Source organism: Hippoglossus hippoglossus, chromosome 15, assembly GCF_009819705.1.
Source record: "Hippoglossus hippoglossus isolate fHipHip1 chromosome 15, fHipHip1.pri, whole genome shotgun sequence".
NCBI lineage: Eukaryota > Metazoa > Chordata > Actinopteri > Pleuronectiformes > Pleuronectidae > Hippoglossus > Hippoglossus hippoglossus.
In genome coordinates this window covers 23,682,640-23,702,924 of record NC_047165.1, presented here as the reverse complement: position 1 = coordinate 23,702,924, position 20,285 = coordinate 23,682,640, and the positions used below count along the sequence as shown (strand labels likewise).

Here is a 20,285-nt window from a genome sequence, read left to right as displayed (position 1 = left end):
TGATGGGAGACATCTTCAGACTGCTGGTCTCCTTGATGCATCAAGTCTACATTAAAACCTTCTGCATAAGACATCAGCTGCTGCCTGAGTTCTCCTTTCACCAGCTCCTACAACAACAACACAATGATCTGTGGGTAATTAGTTTAACTAGATGGTATTGGTCCATTGTTGTTTCTCACATGGAGTGCAAGACACATTCAACATACATTGTTATTGATCTCAAGCTTTTTAATGTAGCTACACAATATTATTTCATTCAAACTTTTAACATTTAACTAAACTTGTTTAGGTTTCCTCCATCACATTAGAATGGGACAACTCCAGAGTGTCAATACCACCAGCATATCTGTCTCTATGTATGCAGACAGGTGACAAGTAAAAGGAGAAACCAACATAACGTGTGTTTGGTGTTTGGCCACCATGTGCTGCACCGTGACACAGATTCCATCTCCACATCTCTGTAGACCAGTGTCTGTGGTTTGTGCACCACTGAACTCTCCGATGTGCGTTCATGTTTGCGATGAAAGCTTTATGCACTACAGCCCTCTGTACCATCACTCAATGTTACTGTGGACAGACTGCTCTCTCTAACACAGTCTGACCACCTGAATTGCTTTTTTCACTAATGCAAGAGCTTCTCTGTCATTGAATATGCACTGTTAACCATAATGTCCGACTCTGTTTACTGACATCTTTGTTTTTTTTTCATAGATTACAGATGTCACTTTTAGTCACTGTTCCTACTGGAACACTAGAATGGCCAGAGGAGCTTCTTGAATAAAGCTCTGTCATTCATTGCCCCAACGATGATCCCTCTTTTAAAGTCACTTCGATCTTCTCTTTTTCCATCTTGATACTAGCACTGTTCAATCCACAGAGCGTGATCACATGTTCATAGCTTTATTGTACCAGTGCACCTGAGTGGAAGCGTCTACATTCATCTTGGTTCTCCACTCATTTATTCAGGTTTCCCATTTAATGTAATTTTCTATTGAAGGCTCTTGATAGGTCACACGTGTTTACCCAATATTTCTTGTAAAAATGGCAGCTGTGAACATGTTAAAGCTTATATATGTGAGTGTCTCCTGTTGAAGCACTGTGTGGTTCTTCTCTCCATGTTGACTTACACAGAGCACTGTGGTACATGAAGGCACCTGAGCCTTTCCAAAGCATTTTGGATGAAGATCAGAGAAAAGAGTTATGCTTCTCCTGCACTCTAATTCATATGGCTCCTCCTCCTGCATTGTTTGTTTATCTATAACAATTTAAGAAAACAGACACAATCATGAAAAATGTTTACATATATCATTTTGTATATTTTAGGATTTATTCACTTACTTTATAATAAAACAGTTGTAACTTACGGTTGTTTCTTCTGTTGTTTCAATGAGACGTTTTTGAGTTGTTGACAACTTGTTCATTGGTATTGCATAACGCTGACCTCTTATATAACAAGATATAATGATATGTTGCTGGATAAAAGACAAAGAGTTTCGAATTAAAATGGGAAAACAGTCATTATAACGTGAAAATAACTTATATGATGAAAGACATAAGTAAAACTGCAGGTTATTGATAAAGGAGCTGGTGTTTACAGTATGGTGTAAACCTGCTGCCAGGTTCATGTGCTCAGGTCTCTAATCAAAGAAAAACCGAAGGTCCGACACACATGAAGTCTTTTACCTGAGGTGACATCCGGTTTTGATTGGGCACATTAAAGCGAATCTGTTGCCGATGCCCACACTGGTCGTCAGACGCTGTTCAGTGGTCAACAGCAGTTTCACATTGGGGCAAAGCGGCAAATCCGCCATAACTTGAACGCATCGAAAGAAACACACTGAGGCTGCGTCATTGCGCGCACGCCGCACGGACGTAAGCGGCTCGTCCAATCAGGTGCGGAGAGTGAGGCTCAGGGAAGAAGCAGATGATATGGCAGCTTTGAGTGTGACCAGGTGGAACTTGCTTTGTTCATGCGACTAAACCTCAGGACATGAACACACCGTGACTCCGACACGGCGTCGGGGCAGCTGCTCGAGATGATTTACCTGATCCTCATTTCCGTGTTCTCCGGAGCGGTCGCCACGTTGATAGTTCAGTTCTTGCTGATCTACCGGAGGAGCCCGGAGCCCGCAGGCAGGACGGTGCAGTATGTGAAAGTGGTGCCTGAAAACGCACTGAAGGATTACTTTAATACCCAGCATGCCGAGGCAGGGCAGCAGCAGCAGGACAACACGGCAGCTGCTGGCGCCGCCGCCGCACACAGGCAGCAGGAGGCCGCCTCGGCGCGGCAGCAGGAAGCGGCTGTCACCGGCGGCAGCCCCAAACAGCCGCCGACACACAGCGAGCCCGGGGACGCCAACAAACCCGAGACGTGCAATTTCCTCAACGCGATATTCATGTTCCTGTTCAGGGAGCTGCGCGACACCCCGGTGATCCGACACTGGCTCACCAAGAAGATCAAGGTGGAGTTTGAGGAGCTGCTGCAGACCAAGACGGCGGGTCGCCTCCTGGAGGGGCTCAGCCTCAGAGACATCTCCCTGGGCAATTCTCTGCCCGTCTTCAAAACCGCCACACTCATGAAGCCGGTGCACCTGAACGAGGACGGCATGCCGGAGGAGCTCAACTTCGAGGTGGACATCGAGTACAATGGCGGCTTCCACCTCGCCATCGACGTGGAGCTGGTGTTTGGGAAGTCTGCCTACCTGTTCGTCAAGATGCGGCGCGTGGTGGGCAGGCTGAGGCTGCAGTTCACGCGCATGCCCTTCTCCCACTGGTCCTTCTCCTTCCTGGAGGACCCGCTCGTGGACTTCGAGGTGAAGTCTCAGTTCGAGGGGAGACCGCTGCCCCAGCTCACCTCCATCATCGTCAACCAGCTGAAGAGGGTGATCAAAAAGAAACACACGCTGCCCAACTACAAAATCAGGTGGGTCCCTGAAAGCCGAACACTGCTCCCCACGCCAAGCCACAGCGAGCAGCAGCTGAAGGAAAGTCCACAACACTAACCAAGCTACAACATGCATGTTGAAAATTACACTACACAAGAACATCGAACCACATATAACACATGATCTACACCAACGTCTAATGCACAACATTCCACTGCTGATGTTGTGTCATACAGCAAAACTGAGCGAATTAACAGAATACACTTCATCCGTCCATTCATGCATTTAAGATCTACTCTGTTTATCCTCTGAGGGTTGCAGGGGGAGCTAGAGCCAATCCCAGCTGGTATTGGGAGAGCGGCAGGGTTTACAAATAATACATGCTCAATTTTTACAGTACTGATTATGTGTCATACAGCAAACTGAGTGTATTAACAGAACAGACTACTATCCATCCATCCGGGCGGATGATTGTGAAGTACTCTTCTATAAAAAACATACCACTAGCTCTATCAACAACAAAAACAACAACGTTATTATTATAGCATGTGTCCAAATTTACAGAATGAGGGGAACGAGCTGGAGGTCATCATTTGGAAAACATTCTTCCAAAACAAAAATCTAGAAATGTTCATTACTACAATAGCCTACAAGTGCTTGAAATGTTTTATCATCATTCACTTTTGTCTCACTGGTAGTTAATCCAGAGAGAGCAGCTCAAATTATATGACCAATGATCGCCTCAAGAATCTGAACTACTGCCAAAGTTGAATATTAAAAAAATGGCCAAGCAAGCTATCACTAGAGATGCTGCTCTGCCTCCTAAATTATTTTCCATCCCTTCCAGGAGTTCAAGAACAGGATGTTAGGGTGGCTTCCTCAACACAAAGCTATGGAGGGAATTGTAATGGTTATTGATTGGCATTTACAGTAGCCAGTAGCGTTTGATATGCGGCAAACTACTGAACCTAGCAGCCCAACATTAACAACAACAAAGTAATGGCGAAAACCTGCTCTCTGTTGAGGACTTCGCCTACGAAGATGAACTGGTCAGCGTAGTTCCCTGTACGAACGTCGCTAACTAGCAGAGTTTTTAAGTTGCAGGGAGGGAGCTGAAATTCCAATAAAGAATCAGCAGTAAACGTGCTTAGGTGCAGGATGAGCAACTTTAGAGTAAAAACTGTTTTACAGGAAGAGAAAAGACAGATATTTAGATGTTAAAATACTATGATATTGTTTTTTTGATATATATCTGGCAAGTAACAAGAGTTGAATTAACAATTAACACATTATTTCGTGTTCTTTTATCGCTCCTTCATTTCCATTTGAGCTCAGTTGTAGAGCAGTTGGTTCTTATCAATATCAGATCAACAAAAATCCGAAATTTAGTTTCAGTGACGGTACATGCAAGTATTTAATTTATCCTTTGAAATGTTTCCTCTGCATGTCCCTCACACTTTTTAATTCATAATTAGTTGATTATCAGTGGATTCACTTGAATTAGCTACTCTTCTGTAAGGATAATGACCTGGGTAATGGAATCAGTTCGTGATCTAACGTGATGTGTCTTGAAAAAAACACTTTCACTATAATGCCCACTCAGTGGCTCTCTGGGAGCACAACAATCTTCCACAGCACATGAGTTTGCACTGTTGTTATGGAAATTGATGTCCAATATTCCCAGAGCCTTTTAAGGACATCTTGTCTACGTTGTCTCTAAAATATATAACTGAGTGTTCATTGTTGTTCACAAGTTTGTTCCATTTATTGCCTATTTTTATATATATTTTCATTTTTATATGACTTTCCACCACATCCCACATGCAGTCATTGGTAGATGTAGTTTTCTCAGTTGTCATGGAGATAGTCTTTTTGCTTCATTGTTGTCTCCATGACAACTAAGAAAACACTTGAAGACTGCGAGATGCAGTTGAAAGCTCTGGAAAGAAGCCAGCAAGGCCCTTAAGTTAAAATCTGTTTGTCATTTAAAAAGAAAAACTGATTATAGTTCCATTAGTTGTGTCAGATGGTCATGTTACCTTTTTTCTGTAGCGTCCCTATCTTTACAAATATGAGATACGGAAGCTCGTCTTTACACAACATACAATCAGCTAGGTTTTTGGCTGGACTGAAACAGTAAGGCCAGCCCTTTATAAGTGAATGCCACGTACTCAGTTTTTAGAACCCTTTAATTATTTAAAAAAAAAAAAACTGTAAACAGTCCAGTGTCTTTTGGACAAACCGTAGTTACTTTCTGTAGAAGAGAGTCACCAGTACAGCCCTGTGAGCTTTGTCTTTTATTTGCGCAAGCACCCTGTGTGTGTCATTCAATTGACCGCATGGCAGCTGACACAGATGTGAATGAACTTTCTCTCTGAGGAATGAATATATCTGAAATCACAGCACAGCCATTGTCTTGAACTTAGGCATGTGGAGATTTTGTCAGATGATGTTGTGGTTTTAGCCGATCAGCAGTTTGGAAATGACTTGTGAGTGATTCCTGTGTAACATGCTTCTGTCACAGTTTCATACTCTGTCACACACAAACGTGAATGAGAGCAACTTTATATCGGACACATCTGTATTCAAATATATGAGCAGGAGAGAATCAGACAGATGAAGGGCTGAAACCAACTGGCGGAATGTAAATGTGATTAAACAATGTCATGAATATGATCATTAGCGTATTTTATGAGTTTTTAAAAACTGAAGCTACTTGTCATTGAAAGTAGTTCAAGCGGTGCGACAACATGAATAACAACTACATCCTCAGTTTGGCACATTGACTGCACACACTAGTATGGCCAACCTTGTAACCTGCTGTTTGGGAAACTACATTCTTCCCAACTCGTCTAATGTAACATCTGCTTCATGAGTCAGAAGACTTCAGATTCTAGCTCAGTTGTCTTTTAATTTGTCCCACCACAGTTTCATAATGAACCCAAATATTTTTTACACTTCTCATAAAAACATAAATTGCTTCATTGTGGATCTATTTGCAGCACATGGATTCAGTATGACCTTCCGATCCCCGCTGTAGCTCACTTTCACTCTGTCACTCTGTCTGTGTCTCTCTCCTCTCTCACAAACATATTTTCAATGGGCCCGTCGGTCAAAGTCAGACTGCCCATCTGGACTATCACTGAAACTGTGAACTCATAAACTGTCAGAAATTCCCCAAAGGCTTACCGTCCTCGGCAGGACGGCAGGTGCCCTGGACAAATCACTGGCCCTCTCTGTGTACCTGTCTTTCAGTGTGCGCATGAGAGTGTGTGTGTGATCATGTGATCCTAAAAACAAGCTCCTACGGTTGCTGAATTTCACTTAAGTAGCTGAGTAACCTTCCAGCCCTCCATCCCTTCAAAGAGAGTGCTTTCACAGTTGCCTATTAAACTTCCAAACCAGTGTGTATGAACCAAAAGGGGCTTCTACGTGCAAGTAGCGTTCAGCTCACTGTGTATCTAAAAAGTAACAGCCTAACTCTGAGATCTCACTTCACCGTCCACATATACGTCTTTGATGTAGATTCTGTTCACTGTCAGTCCCCCTTTTATGAATTGTTTCAGCTCTATAATAGTGTATTTTGTGCTGGTACATGCTGGTCGACTTCTGCCAAACAGCATTGAGTGCAAGGACTTAAAAGCTCTCAGCAGAGCCTCCTTCCACTTTAATTCAGAGTTTCCCATATGCCTTCCAGCAATAGTCCAAATGTCATGCTAGAGTTTTTTTCAACAGTGGTTTCTGCCATAAAGCTGCGACTGGTGAAGCACCCAGGCAACAGTTGCTCACACTAAACACTTTAGACACACACTAAAGCTGCTTTCAGACATGCACTGGACTCCACAGTTCCTCCGTATTTTTTCTAGAAGAGGTGCCTGTGTGAAAGCAAATGTCAGAGTGAGACGCTCTGCAGTTTCTACGGACTTTATCCGCCTGGCCTCCTAGTATAATCTCGGTAGAAATCCAGGAGAAGTCGATGTGTGAGGGGATTCACCGCGAGCGAGTGGGGGGGGTGATGACGCTTCTAATGCTTCTAAACAAAAACAAATCTCATGTTGGAAAAGTAACGTCATACACGTAAAAGACACTGACGATGTCAAGAGAGTTTGTGGTGATAAGAGCTGACAACGGTGTCGGGGGGGGGGGGGCTGGAAACAATATCACTTGATCTCCTCAGCAGAGTTAATACGTCACTTCCTGTCTCTGTCTGCTGCATCCGGCTGCTCCATCTGTCGCCTGAATAATGTGGAGGATTTGTTGCTGATGTGACGCGTCTTTGCAGAAAACCTCACGTTGCGTTGGGCGTGTGTAAAAGTCAAACTCTGGGTAAACTCCGTAGCCAATTCTCCGGATTTTACCCGGAGGTCATGTCTGAAAATGGCTTAACACACAACGTGGTTCAGCCAGGAAGGCTGCTGTTGCAGTTTTACAGCTGTACTGTATTCTTTCTATATTTTCATGATTAGCCATACTGTACTATAATTCAGTACCTTGGAAATGTTTTTGTATCTTTGCTTTGATAACCACTGTGTCACTGCACCCTCCTCTTTCAGGCATAGCTAACACACAGCTGACAGTAAATTCCATTCAGTTTTATTTTTATAATGCCAAATCACAACATACATTATCTCAAGGCACTTTACATAGCAAGGTCAAGACCTAAAAAAACGTTGCCTGTTTACTTCCCGTAACTGACTTTATAGGCATCTGTCTCTTTTTTTACTTAATGTTTTGGTTAGAGAATAAAATACATCCACTATGATTCAGAGTTACAGCACAAAAAAATATGAAAATGTCCAAATGGGACAAATCAGCTCTGTAGCAAGCTGAGTGTGGGAAAGGGAATTTAGTTTGAAGAAGTGCGAGAAATGGAAAGAGAAAAAAAAGGAAGTAGAAAGTGCGCATGAGAGAGAGAGGGCAAATCTAAAAAAAATAAATAGAGAAACTTGTATTATTAGGTTTATATTTCACTATGTCTTACTTAAATAAAAGAAGGTACAGATGGAACTAAGTAGCAGTCGGGTAGTCGAAATATAGTGGTGACAGACACAGCTGAAATTCCATTGGCCAGAGTAACAGGAACGTGAGGCATCTTCCATAAGAGCATGTCTTTTAAAGACAGTCCTCACTCATGTCTCAGCTGTCCTCTGGAGAACAGTAGTGGTTTTCTCACAGCAGCATGCCAACAAGACCGACGTGCTATTCCGAATTGAGTCAACAGTGGTTTCTGAACCAGAATTGAGCCAGTACTGTCAGTTGTTAGGGGGAACACTGGCTGATTATGTCATTTCCTGTCAGTTATCACAGTGCAGTATTTCCTGCCTGCTCTCATGCACAGTGTTTCACCCCTGTCTTTGTCCAAAACTTCAAGACTTGTCGGTCCTGTTCAGACCTGGTTCTAACATGCAACTTGGATGATCTGATCACATGTGGTCATCTCGGAGTGTGTGTCCTGAATGTGTCTCCAGTGACCACTGGGATCGGATCTAACTTCCCTGCTCTAAATGCAAATTCACATGTAAATCATTTCTGTTCACAAAGACCAAATTATGTTGTTTTTAGTCAGTCTGACTATATGACAAAGGGGTCCATTGTCAGTGTGTGTGTGTTTCAGAGAGAGAGCGAGAGAGAGAGAGAGCTGTGCAAGATGCTGAGTGTCAATGCACTGGTATTGTGGTGGTGGTGGCCACACATTCAATGTTTTTTTGGTTCATAATGACATTGTAGCAGGTCAGAGGGAGTCAGCTGAGTAGGTGGTCCGTCCTGCACATATTTGTGTCCTCACAGGCAAAAGAAGGTGGCCTCATCCGTCACAGACCACCACTAAATGTGGTCTGAGTGATGGGAACTCAATGCGTTTTGGGTTTGTTCCCACTGAGCAGTCCACTTGTGATCGGCTCACTCAGGACGGATGTTAATACCAGGTCTGAACAGAGCCTTGGCAACATTCACAGGGTGGTGATTCTATCATGGCATGTAGGAGTCAAATATGACTGTGCAGATATGAATTGCCAACTCTACAGTATTATATTTATTTTGAATTATTTATATACTGGGATCTGCCAATTTTTTGTAAATCTCAGATTCATATTGATACTACAGAATTGTATTGTTATTGATGACAAAATAGAGAAAACTACTCTATACTTTGCATTGTTTTAGCATTTTTAGCTAAGAGATTTGACTTTGAATGTTAAGCTGATTTTAGCTTCTTAATTGTGAGGATTTTATTCTTTTATTATTACGATTGGAAACCAAATTGGGCCTCCAACTAGTGATCATTTTCATTATGGATTATTCTGCATTATTTTGTCTGTTCATCACCCAGTTACTTATAGATATTCAGTTGAAACTGATTTAAATAAGAAAAAAGCATTATATTGTCACAATTGAGAAACTGTAATTTCTCAAATTATATTAATTTCATCTAAAAAACTAACTTCACTAATGAATGGCTTTGGGTGGTGAGCTGCTGGTCAGACAATTTAAGAGGACAGTACTGCCACAGACTCAGGGCCTATAGTCGTGTGGGGGAGCACTGCAGCAAACAGAAGAACTCTGAACATGCGTGTGAATGTGTATCACCCACGATCATGCAGAGCGAGCGAATGTGATGAGATGATGTAATGAAGAGCCGCCTGAGAGAATACAAGCTGGACTGTGGGATTTGGCACAGATGGTAGTTCTGTGAAAGGGGAGGGGCTGGGACCACGGCCCACTGGAGGTAATCCAGGCATTACAGCACCCATGTAGACTCTCAGCTATGGGGGAATACTGTGTTCAAAGCCAAATCTAAAATAAAGGTCACTGTTTTTGTTTTGTGGACAACACCTGGTCAATGTACTGCCCGGTTCTAGAGATTTGCATCATATCACATCATCTTCAGAGGATGGAGCAGCCACGGAGATGGATCAGTTAACATGTAGGTTTAATAGCTGATATGTTGGAACGAGTTGGCTGTCGTTCTTTGAAAGAATAGTCTTAGAGTTATTTTAACTGCAAAGACTAGTGATACAGACATCAATTTAGATCAACCCGCATGTGTAAGTAGCTTAAGAAATTTATGAGGTCAACATTCTTCATCATAATCCGAGCTTCTGAAAGTTTTGAAGGTCCTTCAGTACTTTGTGCAAACCCATAGTCAGATCACAGAACCCCTTAATGAGTGAAAGAGAGACAAGATGCCGTCTAAATTAGAAACCAAGTCTACAGATTAGAGAAGTGATTGATAATATTTTGTTAGATTGGCCTCCAGGTATTAAAGTAAAGTTTTGTTTCACTGCCCTCTGCAAAGAAGTCATTTTTACCTCACATTTTATCTATCTTAATATCAGGAATGTGGATCTAATACAGCACTGGACTTCTGAATGCTAAATGAAAAGATTCTCATTCACAGAAGAATATAATAACCGCAGTAGCTTTGTTAACTTAGTACTGATTTAAACTAGTAAAGCATTTTCATATTCAACTTGTCATGTATTGAAAGTGTTGATTATTGCCAGGTTACCCTAATGTAGATAGGATATACATACAGTAACTGTTGACACCCTCACTGCCTCATTGTTTTTCTTTTTGAGGGGAATTATTTATTAATGTCTTGATAAATATATTTCAATCAAACAACAAATTTTATTTGTATAGCCCATATTCAAAAATCACAATTTGTCTCATAGGGCTTTAACAAGGTGTAACATCCTCTGTTCTTAACCCTCAACAAGAGTAAGGAAAAACTACTAAAAACCCTTTTAACAGGGAAAAGAAGGTAGAAACCTCAGAGAGAGCCACATGTGAGGGATCCCTCTCCCAGGACGGACAGAGGTGCAATAGATGCCTCATGTAACTGAGAACATCAGAAAAATAAGAGTATTTACAACATTAAATAGAAGAAACAATTTGTAACGTAATGGAAAGTAAATGAATCGATGAGATATTGTCAGTAATGGTAGAGTATGTGAGTAGACATATTGTTTATCAAGCAGTCTTTTTGAAAATAATAGTCCACGATCAGCTGCCACCACAATCAGATGCCACCATAATCCACAATCCATCACCATGATCCATCAGGATATTTGAAAAAGAGTTGATGAGCGTTTGTGTATATATGTTAAGCTCCTCTTCAGGCCAAATGTCAACATGTGGCTAAAGTCAATGTCTGCATGCCTATTTAAATAGAGGGACTGTAGAGTGGAAGGATAATGTGTTTGAATTGGCCCTGAGCTCCTGATCACTCATCTTTTTTATGTTCAGTGGTCAGTCAAAGCATTGGAATCTAAAAGACAATTGAAAGTGTATGTCAAGTACTTAAATGTTCTTTTCATTTTTGTTTCTTTGTAAGCTTCATGCCGACTGGTGAAGATTAAATACTGAAATGTGTAATAGTTAATAATTATAATAATACATTTTATTTATAGGCGCCTTTCACAGCACTCAAGGTCACCTTACAAGGCAGAGATCAAAACAGAACAAAAAACAATGCAACCAAAAAATGAACAGTGAATAAAACATTATGTAGGTTGGCCAAATGGAAAACAGTCAACCTGATAATGCCAAAAAAATGGGTTTTGAGACAGATTTGTAAATGGAGAGAGGGTCAATGTTACGGATGTTCTGGAAATTATGTGAGCAGCAGACTTGAAAATATTCATACACACACACACACACAAATAGTTGGCATGGCAAAAAACATGTGTTTTAAATTGTTGTGTGATGAGAGGAGGTGTAAAACTACAACTGGGCTTGACAGGAACAATCACACATACATAATTGGTGTCCAGCTTCCGTGGTTGTTTGTTGTGTAGTTGTGCTGTAGATTTCTGTTGTTCCTCTTTGACCTCTTTCCTCCTGTCATTTCCTGTCCGACGGGATAGATGATAGCACTACTGCAAGGAGTGGGCCATTTTAAGAGAGGGAGCCCAGTTCCTTTTTAGCTCAGCCTCCTCTCAGTTTGTGGACAGGAGGAGACATAAGCATTGATTGCACCGTCACTGCAGTTTAGCTGTTGTCTTGTTGGCTGAGGGTCTGTAAAGCAAAACAACTGCGCACGCCTACAGAGGAAGTGTCACTGAAATAGTCATGTTGCAATTGTCCAAAGAAATGGGCATTAGACATTTTGTTTGCAAATTAATTTATTAATCTATAAATAAATGGACTACATTTCAAAGTAAGCGATTGTTATGATAATGGACTATAAAAATAATTACAAAAAATATTTTAAATCAAATGTTAATCAGTTACAAAAGCTACATACAACTATGAAAAAGTACTTCAGAAATAGAAATAATTCATCAATAATTAGGTAAACAAAATAAATAAAAAGCTTTAGGAAATGCAGTTTTGCAAGAGGAATAAATTACTATTTTCACAATGTCACAGCAAATAAATGGTGCAGCAGTGTCTGTCTTTTTACGAAAATGTACCCCAGTAATATTGATTACTGATTATTGGATTGGGGCTTATGGTAAAAGATTAACGGATAATGTGTAAGACGATGCATGTTGATGTGTAAAGTCTAATGGTGACTGGAATATTGAGCCAATGAATAAAAGGGTACAATATGTGATTTTTGGAAAATTGATAGATCAGGACAAAATGATAGCAGGTTACTTTTGGACCAACAGAGGACACATTGTCCTTCATGACACATCACACCCCAATGCATTTAAACAAGACGATACACCAGTGGTGCTCTTAGTATGTCTCACTGTCTCAAAAAGAATACAAGAAGTATACATACCTCTGTTGGTAAAGATAAACTACCGAATTCACATGTGGTATATTTTATGCTATCTCACAAACTCTGATTTATTATGGGATGATGATTATTGATGATACTTTAGCTGCTGAGCCAATCATATAGTTTTAGAGACTGATAGACATTAAAGTGATTAGTCTGAAATATTGATGTGATGTGCATAGCTGAACGTTCCAGTGGGAGATGCTGACTGCTGTTAGCCAGCTAATAACCCTTCTTTGGATCCATGCAGTGGGTAAATCAGTTGTGAACTGGGCTACCTAGCAAGCTGCTAACAATACTGTTCAATATTGGTGTCTTATAATGAGTGCACGTAACAGACACCACGCGAGCTGAGAGAGTTTAATGTTACCAAGATCCATTTTGTAGTTTGGATAGTTTACCACATCAATTTATTTATTAGCTACAGCTCATAAAGTGTGACATCAGTCATGTCAGCTTTAAAGGCTTAAACTGAAGAGGCCGATGATGTGACCCTTCTTATGTTAAACTGCTCTTAGGAACATAACACCACAGGTAGATTAAGGATAAAGCTGATGGATATTTGTAGATAAACAGTGGATGGATTAACAATGTGTAGTATGAAGTGAATTGCTTGTCATGGTGAACCCACAGAGAAGTATCACCCTTAGCTCTGCAGGGTTTTCTTAGTTCGCAGATATTTAGAGACCACCTCCAATGAAAATCAATGTTCAACCTTGTTAAAATGCCTGTGTGGTGTTTACATGATACATGATATATCATGAGTGAAATAATCATTCAACTTCATCGCTGAGTGTTTTCACCTGGGAACTGCAGGAACCTGTTAACAGATTCAGACATCAGGGTTATCATAGCCGTTTTCCGACATGACCTCCGGGTAAAATCCGGAGAACTGGGTCCGGAGTTTACCCAGAGTCTGTCTTTCACACGTACACATCACAGTGGAGGTTCTCTGCTCAGAAGCGTTCACAACAGCAACAAATCCTCCGCATTATCTAGTCGAGGGGTGAATTCAAGAAATAGGAGACATTGTCAGTGTTCTCTGCATGATCCACAGTCGGGCTCAGACCAATTAGCTATCATCTAATGACGAATTAGTCTTTGGGGGCAACGGCCAATATTTTGGGGCTTCCGGTGTTGCCCAAGACTCGCTGAATACTTTCTCTTATTAAACGAGTTGAACATTTCTCCAGACAAAACACAAACAGTGATAATTTTGTTGGTATTTTAGGTCTAGGCGACATTTTGGCAAATCTTTATTAACAGCTATCTGCGTATGAATAGGAATAAATTATTAAGCCAACAGCCGATAAGCTTCGGTCAATGTGTTTTACGTCTTTTGCTCTTTACATGGACTGTTTACCTGCGGGCAACCCAGTCCTGCTCAAAATGTGATTGGTCAATACACGAGTGTCAAATTACTTTTGGTTCAATACACAAAGTGTATAATGATGGATGACATGACTGCTCTACAAAAGTGAACCCAATGTGTCTTGATGTCCCCTGGAGGATGGCTGTAGTATAGGTTGTACACCCCACCTCATCCATGTTAGTGGATGGGACGTGGACCAAACTAAAAATTCTAAGTACTTACACATCATAAGTAGTTCTTATTACAGTGATATATGTCTAAGTGCACATTTTTCTGGCAAGTTAGGTTTAAAGTGGTTATTTGATGCTATAAAAACGGTGTCAAACGGCATGATTATGAGCTGAGATTGACTCGCAACTCACTGTCATCGCCACAAGACAGCTGCTTTCCCATCCAGGATAATTTGGATTCAGTTCTGGTTAGAAGGAGGAATGAAACTCAAGCATGTAAGAGGACGACAGCTGAGCAGGTGGTCCTTCGAGGTTAACCAGGAGACATTTGTGTTCATGCAGCTAAAAGAGTGTGACCCCATGACTCAGACCACCTCAAATGTGATCTCAGTGACCGGACCGTACTAAGAGCTGTCCAAGGGATCGCTATGGACGTAAATATCAGGTTTGAACAGCGCCTCTGAATCGCAGCTAATAACAAAATGCTGTTTACCAGCTGTTGTCAGGGGCCAAAGGCGCTGTGATCTGACTGGAGGCCTGCCTGCCCACTCTGCTGCCGCCAAATGGTGTTTTATTATAGGAGTTTCAGTTTCAATGCCATTTGTAGTATCCTGGCAGCTTCACTAATGAATTGGGAAAAGGGGCCAACAGACTGGACTTTAAAGTTCTCTGACTTGTTATGTATCTTCACTCTAGCACCCAACAAAGAATTGACCTCCTTTCCAGTGCACTCGATCAGTGCCAGTTCAACACATGCTTGTTACTTCATTAATAGTGTAGTATTGTATTCAATCAGCCAATCATCATTATCTAATTTCCATTAATATCATGGCTGTGCTATGATATTAATAATAATTATAGACCCTCTTTATCAGATCATAAGATGCAAATTCAAAAGGATTGCTGTGACACATACACTCCCCTGCCACAGATGAAACTGATGGAGTTCAACACAACTGTGAGGCCTGTAATGCCTTTGCTTCAAGTGACCTTGCATAGTTCTTGTACTGCTGTGATAAGCCATTTCCAATTTGCAGAGCTTAGGCCTAAAATACACACACACTCCAGAGGTTTTGTAGCTGCAGCTTGCTTTGAGCAGTCACAGCCATCTTTGGGACGTGCTGCTGTAATCGATGATGTCATTTAGGTGGATGCGTCGCCCCAGCCCTAACCGCATATCATTTAATGTTTCTTTTTTTATAATTTGAGACAACCGTTCCTCCAAAGAACTTCACCATCCACACTGCTCTTCCTTACTTCCGATTCCTCGAGTCGATCATGTGAGCGGCTGTCAAGAAGATCGGAGGGCAGAATGAAAGAAAGAGACAGATTTTAGTAGGACGAAGGCATGAATCACATCAGCAGTCTGAGCTACTAATGCTCACACATTCATAAACTCACAGGCCTGTCCTAATCTCCAGTCCACTTCCTACAAGGGACCAACTGTTATTGTGAACACTCAGTTGTACTTGTACCTACTCTTTTGTAATGTGTAAATGTCTTTCACGTCCTTAACTTCCAGTGAAAAGATACCATAACCCCAAATAATCAATTTTCAATGAGCCCAAAACCATTAACCCACAGTGCTGGCTCCACTTACACACACTTGGCCTAGACTCATCTGCCCAGGAAGCTGTCTCCTTCTGCCACCTTGCCTCCTCTTGCAACTCCAATAACCTGAGTCACACACAAACTAACCTTGAGCATGCATGCCTCGCTAAGAAGTCACTTTTTAATGGCCATCATTTAAGTTATTTTTTATTATTGTTTTATCCCTTAGGGTTTATTCTGTTTAGCTTTTTTCTAGTTCACTTGGATTGTATTAAGACTGTGTGACCATTTAGCAGCTCCTTATTTTAAGGAGTAAAATCAATCAATCAAACTTTATTTGTATAGCCCATATTCACAAATCACAGTTTGTCTCATAGGGCTTTAACAAGGTGTGACATCCTCTGTCCTAAACCCTCAACAAGAGTAAGGGAAAAACTACAAAAAATACTTTGAACAGGGTAAAAAGAACGTAGAAACCTCAGAGAGAGCCACATGTGAGGGATCCCTCTCCCAGGACAGACAGAAGTCCAATAGATGTCAAGTGTAATGGAGAACATCAGAAAATTAAGTAGTAGTAGTAAATTAATTGATGGATTATTTTCAGAAAGGCAAAGTCCAGTGCTCATAAACCACAATTCTGGCTTTTATTAGTGAACTAATTGACATTGTGTTATTAATTCTTCACGTTTTATTCCTGAAGGGATATTGATAATATACAATTTGTTGTCATCAAAATCTTTCTGAGCTTGATTATCATAGTCATTATTAGAATAAGTATTGTTTGTCAGGTTATGGACATGAAGGATACTCCCTAAACAAAACTTCAACACTGTTCAAGCTACAGTTTTCCTGGACCTTTTATTGTGAAAATTGACCGTTCACAAAATCCTGACTGTCACTTGGAACTGTATGTAAGTGACGGTTTCATCAGTAAAGTGTGAGACTTGTCTGAACATAGTCCACTATTTAGAGCAGCTGGAGCCTCAGGCTAATCACACCAGGAGCCCAAAATAGAAAAGGACGGGTGTGTGTTCTCGTGCTTTAACATTACAATGATTGTTTTTATGAAGACTCAGTGCTGCGGTTCTCAAGGAGCCACTTCTCCAAGCACCGCACCCAAGAGAAGTCATGGCACTGACTGTGGCTCTGACTACTTCTGGTTACATTCTTCACACCATGTGTCAGTTCATTCCTTTTAAAGCTGGTGGACAGGTTCTAATCGGACTATCTCTTGTTTTGTCAACAGTTGTCTTTAAAGGTACACCGCAAGATTTAGGTGAAAGGGATCTACTGCCAGAAATTAAATATAAAATAATCCTAGTGATGTTTTCACTAGTGTGTTTCATCTAAATTGTACTTATTGTTGTTTTCTTTACCCTAAAATGGATCCTTTATATTTAGATCCTTTATATTAACGTCACAAGTGGCTCCTCTCTACGGAGGCCTCCGTGTGTTAGTCGTCCAAACCAGACAAACTAAACACCTTTTGATTTGTTATGACAACTACCGCAGGTTCTCTTTCATGTTTGGAAGGAGAGGGTGAGGTGAGGGGGTATTCAGCTGCAGCTTGACACGTCACCACTAGATGTCTAAATTCGACACACTGAACCTATGTGTATTTCTGTCATGTAATAGTCTGTTTATTAAGGTTTGGCTGCATACCTTTGGCACTGAGTTTGGATGTTTCTTGTTTTCCTTTCTCCAGATACAAGCCCTTCTTCCCGTTCCAAGTGCAGCCTTCGCTGGGTTCGGCCTGTGATCTGGACCTGTTGGTGCAGGAGAGCAAGCTGGGGGAAGGCCGACTCAAAGTCACCCTCATTGAATGTAGCAGGTGAAACACTTTAAACATTGAATTCAAAGTATTATGATGATTATTATCAAGCAAGGTATTTGTGTGTGACTATGACATCTGATTGTATCTTCAGATTATTTACTTTTGGAGCTGATCAGACTAAGATCAAGTCAAAAAACATACCGTCCCAAAAACACAAGTGTCCAAGACTTCTCTGCAAATAAGAGAGAGATAATCTAAAGTTTACACTGATCAGAAAATGATTCCCTATTAGATGATGCCAGCCTCTCGCCCAGCTGATTGGCTCCAGCCCCCTGCAACCCTCAAAGAATAAACGATAAAGATAAGGGATGGAATATGATCCCATATGATAAGTGAAGTGATGATCTACATTTTATATAGATTAACTCAAAAATCATTTGTCATCATTTGGTATGAATGATGTCGTCATTATGAAATGGCATTATTGCAGATTACTTATTGGGATTTATACAGTGTGCAGGCTATGCATCACCCCTCTGGTGTTTTCCAGTGAAATTGTGTTAAGCCTCTGAGCTTCACGATGCATGCAATGCTGCCTCTCGGGAACTTATCCAGTTTATATGTCATGAATGACTCCTAACCTTCTAAACCTAATGACATTAAGTTGTGTCCTAGTCAACAGGTACAGTTTTTTTTGGGATCCAAATTATGCCATTTTATGTGCAAGTTTTGAACAGAATTCAAAACTTCAGCTAATTTTTAAGGAATCGCCAGCAGGTCGCCGAGAATTCCTTATTTATGCAACTCATTTTGCAGTAGGTGATGAACCTTGGCTTCATTGCAGTGTAGTAAATTATGAATGCCACAATTTGCAAGATCAAGTAGCTCTCACAAACGTGATTCACAAATTGTTTAGACTCTGAAGTCAAAATGTTCTAAAAAGTCTAGCATCTTCCATTTTTGACATGCATACGCATAGACACACTAGTTGACTTTTGTCTTTTTATTGTGTGTATGTCAAAGAATGTGTCGGATGTTTGATCTCTGTCCACATCCTCTTGTGTATCTTTGTTGTGGGGTTGGGGTGCTGGTTTTCTTTGTTCCTTTTGGAAGCTTAGTTAAACTTTCCTTCCAGTGCCACTGTAGGGCTTTCTTAAAATGGCCCTTTGTACATATTTTCATCTGCTCATTGTGATCAGCTTTGACACTAAGACCTGTCACTTCCATCTATACAAACTGACTATTTAACTTTTGCTTATATATTGGATCTTTGTAAAGCAGCTTATATTTGTTTTTACTGCTCAAACAAAGAACAGAGTTTTTCTTCAGCTAAGATTCACAAGTACATTTAGTATAATTAAACATTCCTTCCAATAAAAACATTGGACATTCTACTCGCTGTGTTTCACTATATACTGTATGCTTCAGTACACGGTTTTATAAACGGAATTCTTTGGTTTCCTGAACCAACTGACTGTCAGTTTAAAGAACATGAAGCAGTGTTTCCCTCCTGCTCAGACTGCTACACTCAAGATAACAACTTGGGAAGTAATTTGATAATTTTTTGCTGTAGTGGCAGAATGTATCTACCTACTAATTCCACAAACATCTGTCTATCTTTATGTAGAACATATGCCTCTCAAACCGTTCATCTAATCGGCTTCACACTTGACATGCATTTTCCCAGTGGCCCAGGGAAGTGCAGTGTCAAATGTGGTGCGATTTGGACCCACGATACATTTAATTTGAATACAAATTGAATAAAGAGGCAAACAGTACTCTGGACTGAGTTGAACATGTGTTCTTCTAAGTCTTCAGATAAACTAGAGTAGTGATCGACAATTGGATCAAACCACGTTATGGATCAAAACCTCAACCCACCACTAGATTATTTAGATTAATTGATTTCTTTCTCCATATCGCACTGACTCAGAGACACAGCACCGGTACTGAGTCCTGTCATGGCAACAACATTCAAAGGATCATCAAAGTAAAAGCATAACAATAATTTGATGTTGCAATGCTTTATATGAACATTGTGGGGATTGCAGGGGAACACACCTTTTGAAATAGCCGACATGTAATGTAAAAAAAAAACTGCATATGGGTTAGCCCTATAAACCCTATAAACCATACAGATGAACAGTTATAAAGTAAATTCAGTTTTATTTTATGAAAAGGATTGACTATAAAAGTTAAATCGGATAAACCAGGTAGGATGAACAAATTGTTTTCTGACTTCACTCTGCAACATAAACGTCCAGCACACAAAAAATAAAAAGTGACAGCATATTGTAGAACTGTTTGAGGAGGAATAATGACAAGGAATAATTCAGAAGTAGCTCCAGCGCATTAACACAATCCTTTCCAAACGGCCATTTTACAACAGGCACTGCACTAGTATTTTACTAAGATAAAACTAGTGCTTATAAATAAGCAGTATCTAATAGAACTGGTCACCAATATGCATATTGAATGTGAAGGAAACACTGATCGTGTTGGAAATATTAACCTTAACTTGAACTGTTTCTCATCACCTCTGTGACTCTGGCAGCTGCTATTACATAACATCTTCAAACCTTTAGCATCTATAAAGCCCCTTTACAATGGACGGTGCACTCTCCTTCTCTGAAGTCTCCTCTTTCTGAGACAAACACCCTCCCTCTTTGTCCAAACCTGGCTATGTTTAAATTTTAATTGGCCAATGAGTCAAATCAATTAGCCCAGGGTCTTCCCGGTGGAGAGGCCTATCCTTTGTTGCCTTGGAGACCGGTTGTGTGTGTTTTGAAACATTGCTTTG

General features: G+C 40.7%; 1 protein-coding gene across 1 annotated transcript in view; it reads left to right on the top strand.

The window, feature by feature from the left end:
• The first annotated feature begins 1,764 nt into the window (after positions 1-1,764).
• pdzd8 (PDZ domain containing 8) overlaps positions 1,765-20,285 on the top strand; it is a 42,480-nt gene continuing 23,959 nt past the window's right edge. Inside the window, exons 1-2 of the mRNA XM_034608003.1 lie at positions 1,765-2,923; positions 17,417-17,542. Of these exons, the coding sequence (XP_034463894.1) occupies positions 2,037-2,923; positions 17,417-17,542 (1,013 nt within the window). The 5' untranslated portion in view covers positions 1,765-2,036. The remainder of the gene's footprint in view (positions 2,924-17,416; positions 17,543-20,285) is intronic.